Genomic DNA, 8,682 nt, shown 5'->3' with positions numbered 1-8,682 from the left:
CGGCCCTGTGTGAGTGTGTGTGTCGGATTGCCTGGTGACGGTCCTGTGTGAGTGTGTGTGTCGGATTGCCTGGTGACGGTCCTGTGTGAGTGTGTGTGTGGGATTGCCTGGTAACGGTCCTGTGTGAGTGTGTGTGTCGAATTGCCTGGTGACGGCCCTGTGTGAGTGTGTGTGTCGAATTGCCTGGTGACAGCCCTGTGTGGGTGTGTGTGTCGAATTGCCTGGTGACAGTCCTGTGTGTGGTTGTGTGTCGGATTGCCTGGTGACAGTCCTGTGTGTGGGTGTGTCAGATTGCCTGGGGACGGTCCTGTGTGTGGGTGTGTGTCGGATTGCCTAGTGACAGTCCTATGTGTTAGCGTGTGTCGGATTGCCTGGGGACGGTCCTGTGTGAGTGTGTGTCAGATTGCCTGGTGACGGTTCTGTGTGAGCGTGTCGGATTGCCTGGTGACAGTCCTGTGTGAGCGTGTGTCGGATTGCCTGGGGACGGTCCTGTGTGTGGGTGTGTGTCGGATTACCTGGTGACGGTTCTGTGTGTGTCGGATTGCCTGGTGACAGTCCTGTGTGTGTGTCGGTTTGCCTGGTGACAGTCCCGTGTGAGCGTGTCGGATTGTCTGGTGACAGTCCTGTGTGAGTGTGAGTCGGATTGCCTGGTGACAGTCCTGTGTGTGTGTGTGTGTGTGTGTGTCGGATTGCCTGGTGACGGTCCTGTGTGTGTGTGTGTGTGTGTATCGGATTGCCTGGTGACGGTCCTGTGTGAGTGTGTGTGTGTTGGATTGCTTGGTGACGGTCCTGTGTGAGTGTGTGTGTGTATGTCGGATTACCTGGCAATTACTATGTGTGAGCTATTGTTAGATATCCTGTCAACGGTCCTATGTGTTTGTGTGTGTCGGATTGCCTGGCAACAGTCCTGTGTGCGTGTGTGAGCGTGAGTTGGATTGCCTGGCGTCATCCCTGTGTTTGTGTGTGTGTGTGTCTGTGTGTGATTGCGTGAGAATGATCCTGTGTGTGAGAGATAGACACTTTGTCTGCCAATGCTCATTGTGCCTGGTGATTGTGTGGTAATGCTATGTCTTTTTTTAAATCCCATCCAGCAAGCAGATTGTTATTCCCCAGGATGAAGATGAAGATGATGGATTTTTTGGTCCTGTTCTTCCCCCAGGTTTTCCGAAACGAGAACAATCACCTGAAAGGTAAATGGGAGTTCTTTAAACAGCTACTATTTACTGTTGACTCGACAAACCCAGATTCGAAGCACTCTGCAGCTGCAATCTTTCTGCCACTAGAGGGCCCCAACTTCTTTATTTTCACCAGTCTGCAGGAAGAAAACACAGAAGAGGGAGGGGTCATAGACTCATAGAGCACGGAAACAGACCCTTCGGTCCAACCAGTCTCTGCTGATTATAATCCCAAACTAAACTAGTCCCCACTGCCTATTCCTGGCCTATATTCGTCCAAACCTATCCAATGTCTTTTAACCGTTGTAATTAGACTCATAGAGATACAGAGGAACCTCAATTATCCAGCATTCGAGTATTCGAATATCAGATAATCTGGCAATATTGCAAGGTCCCGATGCTTGGCAAAGCCATGTTATCCGACATTCAATTATCCAGAATTCGATTAACCGAGTGAAATACTCCCCGCTAACGTCCTTCGGATAATCGAGGTTCCTCTATATAAAGCATGAAAACAGACCCCGCTATTAAACCCATCCAATGCGACCATATACCCTAAATTAATCTAGTCCCACCTGCCAGCATTTGGCTCATATCTCTCAAAACCCTCCCTATTCATACACCCATCCAGATACCTTTTAAATGTTGCAATTGTACCAGCCTCCACCACATCCTCTGGCAGCTCATTCCATACACGTACCACCCTCTGCGTGAAAATGTTGCCCCTTAGGTCTCTTTTAAATCTTTCCCCACTCACCTTAAACCCATGCCCTCTAGTTTTGGACTCCCCCAACTTGTGGAAAAGGTCTTGTTTATTTACCCTATCCATGCCCCTCATGATTTTATAAACCTCTATGAGGTCACCCCTCAGCCTCCGACGCTCCAGGGACAACAGCTCCAGCCTATTCAGCCTCTCCCTATAGCTCAAACCCTCCAACCCTGGCAACATCCTTGTAAATCTTTGCTGAATTCCTTTCAAATTTCACACATCCTTCCTCTCGAAGGGAGACCAGAATTGTACACAATACTCCAAAAGTGGCCTAACCAATGTCCTGTACAGCCGCAACATGACCTCCCAACTCCTGTACTCAATGCACAGATCAGTCTTTGAGATTTTGGTACACAGCTGGATCTAAAGCCTGACATGGTTTTTAAAAAGACCTCTTCTAACTCCAAATTTGTTTTTCTCTTACAGCATGGTAGTCTTGGCATTTACGTAACAACTTATAGGAGTTTGGACACCAAAAAGCACTTTATAGTCAGTGGTGTACTTTTTGCATTTGCAGTCTCTCACCTGTAACCCCTATTGCCCCTATGGTTTCTCCTGTTCAGTTCCTGGGTGATGGTACTCCACCAGACAGTTGCTGGTGAGGGATCCAGCAATAGTAATACCATTACATTTTTGGGGAGATGGTTAGATTTTGTATTGTCAGCGATGATTGTTATTTGGTATTTGCGTGGTATGAATGTTAGTTAATTCAAAGAGTCCTTTGTGGAATGTGGGAATCACATTGTGTCTCTATTTTGAATTCAAAAATTAGTGTTGGTTGCTAACTTTTTGAGGTAGAGTCACTGTTGAAATCCAGCAGCTAACTTGTTCTCAGCAAGCTCCAACAAGCAATAAAATGATAATGACAAGACAAACTTTTTGTTAATGTCGTTTGATGAGTAAACATTGGCCACAACAGTCAGGATAATGTGACCCTGGGATCTATTACACCCATAAGGGCCTGAGTTTATTGTACCATTGGAATGACAGCACCCTGAACAGTGCAGTGGTCCTCCAGCAATATGGCACTTCCACTTTATTGCACTGCAGTATTGGTTTGGATTTTGTGCTCAAAACTCTGCAATGAACTGGAATCCCTGACTTCCTGACTGCAAGCAGAAGGTTCTGATAACAAAGCCATGGCTGCAGAACTTCCCATTTCTCGTGAATGCATTTCGGAACTGGCTGTTTTCACACACATGTAACTGTTCCTTCAGTCCAGGCTTGTATCAGGAGTACTTTTCAATCTCTTTCTCCTCGTGATTAGTTTCACAGACAGCAGAAAGTGGATATTGCTTTGAGACGGATGGAAATAATCTAAAATAGGAAGAGTAATATGCTCCAAGTTTTCAGTAGGGTGATGTCTGTGGGGAGCTGATACATAGTGGTAATGTTGCTGGACTAGTAATCCTAGGCTCATCATCTGGGCAATGGATTCACATCTCACTTTGGTAGATGATGAGATTTTAATTCGGTGAAAATCTGGAATAAAACGGTGACCTAATGATGACCCTGTAACCACTGCCGATTGTCATAGAAACCCATCTGGTTCTCTGTTGTCCTTTAATTAAGGAAATCTGTTATCATTAGCCAGCCTACACGCCCGCGCCAATGTAGCTGACTCTTAACCACCCTCTGGGCAATTACTGATCGGGGCAATAGTGATTCCCATATTCCACAAAGGACTAGAACACAATCACAGCTTTCAAAAATCTTCAGAGAGATGAGACCAACATTCAGTCGAGAAATGCTGCTGTTTGTATTGTTCCCTGCGGTGCATGTCGTCACCTCCAACCTCCCTCCCCCCCCCCCCCTCCCCTTTTCAATTTTATGACTTTTGTTTTCCTCCTATTTTCTTCATACTGGGTTATATTGCTGATTGAACACTGACAAATCTGGAGAGCGTCTGGAGCAAAGAGGTTGGGCCAGCAGCTTCACCTGTGGTTACATTCTCAATGCTAAACCTCCAGGCCTATTGCAGGAACATTGAAGCCCTTAAATCCAGATTGAGACAAAATGGCACTGAAGTGGGAGCTGAGTTATGTTCTAAAGATTCACCTGTGCTTCTTATCTTTAGGCCTTTTATAGGTCCAGCACTACCACCTGGGTTCACTCAGTCAGAAAAAGAGAGAGAACCTGCTGTACCCTCAAGCTTGGTGAGTGGGATTTAAGAAACCTTTCCCCTCATATTTTTAACGCTGTAACAGGCGGTGCTGCTGATTTTTGTATCATTTGGCACTGACTGAATTTCCTTTCTTATCCCTTCAGTACATTATTCCCTGCCACACTTTCCTGTGACTCTCGGAGGAACGCAGGACCCAAATCACACTTGTTCTTCCTTAAACCTCTTTTACTTACGCACGATTCTTCCTTATACATTTTACAACAGGTAGAGAAAAGACAGAGAGAGAGAGTGAGGGGGAGAGGGAGGGGGATATATAGCAAGAGGGATTACAGTTCCCTCTAGTTCTTTTCTAATTTTGCATTGTTTGCAATGGAGATCAGTTTTCCCTGTGATAAAGACCAAGGTTTTGTGGAGTGGATCCCATGCTACTTCTGGAGTATTGTAGCAGAGGCGCATGATGGAGGCTGAGGGGAATTGCACGTGAGACTAAACTGGAGAAAAATATGTGAAACATAAGAAAGCAGGCCAATGTAAATGAAGATCCAATTCCTATTTCGTGTTGAGCCTTCCTGGGTGTTAGTGATTGAGAGAAGACTTGTGGTACTGTGCCAGAAAGGCCATTCCTCATACGTGACTGATAATAGCAGGCTGGCTATTCGACCAAAGAGAGCATCACAACTGATTTGATGCTGTGCTCACCCACAGTACATGTATACACTTTTCCTCATCCGGGATCAGTGAAATGCTCTCGTCACAAGACCTCATTGATACTGACGTTTGAGACTATGGTGTAGAATTGGGACAGATTGGATGTAAATTGTAGCATAGCACTTGATCTAATACTTGGCAAAGGATATGAACAAATTGTCAACTTTTAGCTGTCAGCTCTTAGTTAGGCATTTATCTGGCACTATTGCACTATATTTGCAGCATAATGTGCCACAGTTCCAAATATGCACAATTTGAGCACGTTATTGGATAGGTGCGTCTCTAATTGGTACGTTGGTCAGGTCAGGATCCCCTTGTGATTAATCTGCTATGTGCCATGGGCCCAATGTAGTGGCTGTGACCTTTAGGGCTCACTCATTGAATGTGGGTCCACACCACCAGTAACCAGGGGCACTGAAGTCCCCTGTGCAGCGGATATTCTATGTCCTTGCTACCCATGGTGCTTTTTCCAACAAGTGTTCAATGCGGATTAGTACTGATTCATCGGTTGTGGGAGCACAATAGTTCATAATCAGCAGGAGGTTTCTTTTCACATGAGACAAGATAGACTCCACATCAATGGCTATTTTATAGATTCAAGAGACCTAGATTAATAGACCAACGAGTTTAAATCCCACCTCAGCATCTGGAGAATTTGAATTCAGTGAACTAAATAGATTTTTTAAAAAAATCAGAAGTATTATTGGCACTGGTGTCCATGCTCTGGATCACCGGACTGTCATGAATATCCACCTGGCTTGTGAATGTTGCCGGGTATGCCCTGATGCACCAGCAGCATGGATCCACAGGAGGCGGTCGACTGATGGCTGATATTTGATGAGTTGAAACATGAACTTGGTGGTCTCTGCAGTCTCCTGAAGCCGGCCCTGAACCCATGTTACCATGGAAACAGACCCTTTGGCCCAACCAGACCATAATCCCAAACTCAACTAGTCCCACCTGCCTGCACTTGGCCCGTATCCCTCTTCACATTTCTTATTCATGAATTTATCCAAATGTCTTTTAAACATTTGTAACTGTACCCATATCCATCACTTCCTCTGAAAGGTCATTCCACACACAAACCACTCTTCGTATTTTATAAAACAATTGCCCCTCATGTCTTCTTAAAATCTTTCTCTTCTCACTTTCAAAATATGCCCCTTAGTTTTGAACTCCCCCACCGTGGGGAACCTCCTACACTCCATTGAAAAAATGTCCCAGCCTATCCATCCTCTCCCCATAAGTCCAGACCTCATTCCTGACGACATCCTGGAAAATCTCTTCTGAGCCCTTTCCAGTTTAAAATATCCTTCCCATAAGACCAGAACGGTACACAGTTCTCCAGAAGATGTCTCACCAATGTCCTGCACAACATAATGTCTCAGCTACTATACTCAAAGGTTTGAGCAATGAAGGCAAGGTGTTTAGATTAGAGTGGTGCTGGAAAAGCACAGCAGGTCAGGCAGCATCCGAGGAGCAGGAAAATCGATGTTTCAAGCAAAAGCCCTTCATCAGGAAGAGAGCTTTTCTCTTGAGGATACAGTACAGAAGGGGTCCTTTGCAGTTCTGAGACAGTGTGGCCCTCAGCTGTGGCAGGGCTGACTGTAGAGAGGTTAGGTGCCGGCGCATTGTCTGTACTGTTTGTCCTGTTCGGTTCCAAACTGTGCTGGCTTAAACGTGGTCCGGAGTCCGTGTGGGATGAGTTGGTTACGGAGGCAGGCACTGAGGAAGCAAATGTGGCTGTGGTAGCGAGTCTGTTTCAGGACATGGTTGAAGAGCTTCAGGGCAGAGGAGATGATCTGGGGGTTGCAGTGAGAGAGAGACACTCACAGATTCGTGTAGAGAGAGGAGGAAAACTTCTTCAAGGCAGGCATCCTTGCAAGAGAATTCACAGTAAGGGTAAAACAAGAACTGCAGATGCTGGAAACCAGACGTTAGATTAGAGTGGTGTTGGAAAAGCACAGCAGGTCAGGCAGCTTCCTTGGAGCAGGAAAATTGACGTTTCAGGCAAAAGCCCTTCATCATAGAGATGTACAGCATGGAAACAGACCCTTCGGTCCAACCCGTTCATGCTGGCCAGATATCCCAACCCAATCTAGTCCCACCTGCCAGCATTTGGCCCATATCCCTCCAAACCCTTCCTATTCATATACCCATCCAAATGCCTCTTAAATGTTGCAATTGTACCAGCCTCCACCACATCCTCTGGCAGCTCATTCCGTACTTGTACCACCCTCTGCGTGAAAAGGTTGCCCCTTAGGTCTCTTTTATATCTTTCCCCTCTCACCCTAAACCTATGCCCTCTAGTTCTGGACTCCCCGACCCCAGGGAAAAGACTTTGTCTATTTATCCTATCCGTGCCCCTCATAATTTTGTAAACCTCTATAAGATGACCCCTCAGCTTCCGACGCTCCAGGGAAAACAGCCCCAGCCTGTTCAGCCTCTCCCTGTAGCTCAGATCATCCAACCCTGGCAACATCCTTATAAATCTTTTCTGAACCCTTTCATGTTTTACAACATCTTTCCGATAGGAAGGTGACCAGAATTGCATGCAATATTCCAATAGTGGCCTAACCAATGTCCTGTACAGCCGCAACATGACCTCCCAACTCCTGTACTCAATACTCCGACCAATAAAGGAAAGCAAACCAAACGCCTTCTTCACTATCCTATCCACCTGCGACTCCACTTTCAAGGAGCTATGAACCTGCACTCCAAGGTCTCTTTGTTCAGCAACACTCCCTCGGACCTTACCATTAAGTGTATAAGTCCTGCTAAGATTTGTTTTCCCAAAATGCAGCACCTCGCATTTATCTGAATTAAACTCCATCTGCCACTTCTCAGCCCATTGGCCCATCTGGTCTAGATCCTGTTGTAATCTGAGGTAACCCTCTTTGCTGTCCACTACACCTCCAATTTTGGAGTCATCTGCAAACTTACTAACTCTACCTCTTATGACCTCTTATGCTCACATCCAAATCATTTATGTAAATGACAAAAAGTAGAGGGCCCAGCACCGATCCTCGTGGCACTCCACTGGTCATAGGCCTCCAGTCTGAAAAACAACCCTCCACCATCACCCTCTGTCTTCTACCTTTGAGCTAGTTCTGTATCCAAATGGCTAGTTCTCCCTGTATTCCATGAGATCTAACCTTGCTAATCAGCCTCCCATAGGGAACCTTGTCAAACGCCTTACTGAAGTCCATATAGATCACATCTACTGCTCTGCCCTCATCAATCTTCTTTGTTACTTCTTCAAAAAATTCAATCAAGTTTGTGAGACATGATTTCCCGCACACAAAGCCATGTTGACTGTCCCTAATCAGTCCTTGCCTTTCCAAATACATGTACATCCTGTCCCTCAGGATTCCCTCCAACAACTTGCCCACCACCGAGGTAAGGCTCACTGGTCTATAGTTCTCTGACTTGTCTTTACCGCCCTCCTTAAACAGTGGCACCACGTTTGCCAACCTCCAGTCTTCCGGCACCTCACCTGTGACTATCGATGATACAAATATCTCAGTTAGAGGCCTAGCAATCACTTCTCTAGCTTCCCACAGAGTTTTCGGATACACCTGATCAGGTCCTGGGGATTTATCCATTTTTAATCGTTTCAAGACATTCAGCACTTCCTCCTCTGTAATCTGGACATTTTGCAAGATGTCACCATCTATTTCCCTACAGTCTATAGCTTCCATATCCTTTTCCACAGGAATGAAGGCAAGGCCTCCTGTCTGAAAAACAACCCTTTATCATCACTCTGTCTCCTGCTCTTAAGCCAATTGATTAGTTCTCCCTGAATCCCATATGATCTAACTTTATTAATCAGTCTATCCTGCAGATCCTTGTCAAAGGCTTTACTTAAGTCCAAATAAACAATGTCTACTGCCCTCATCAATCTT

The 8,682-nt window shown here is 45.7% G+C and overlaps 1 protein-coding gene across 1 annotated transcript in view; it reads left to right on the top strand.

Annotated features, from left to right (window-relative positions):
- The window catches only part of gpalpp1 (GPALPP motifs containing 1), a 63,372-nt gene that overhangs the window by 48,199 nt on the left and 6,491 nt on the right, over window positions 1–8,682 (top strand). The window contains exons 3-4 of the mRNA XM_087993059.1: window positions 1,092–1,190; window positions 4,022–4,100. Of these exons, the coding sequence (XP_087849185.1) occupies window positions 1,092–1,190; window positions 4,022–4,100 (178 nt within the window). The remainder of the gene's footprint in view (window positions 1–1,091; window positions 1,191–4,021; window positions 4,101–8,682) is intronic.

The sequence above is a fragment of the Chiloscyllium plagiosum genome, unplaced genomic scaffold (assembly GCF_037043375.1).
Source record: "Chiloscyllium plagiosum isolate Xiang-an unplaced genomic scaffold, Cpla_swu_hap1 HiC_scaffold_12, whole genome shotgun sequence".
NCBI classification, from domain to species: Eukaryota; Metazoa; Chordata; class Chondrichthyes; order Orectolobiformes; family Hemiscylliidae; genus Chiloscyllium; species Chiloscyllium plagiosum.
The sequence above is the reverse complement of the archived record's forward strand: the minus strand, read 5'-3'. Positions and strand labels throughout refer to the sequence as shown.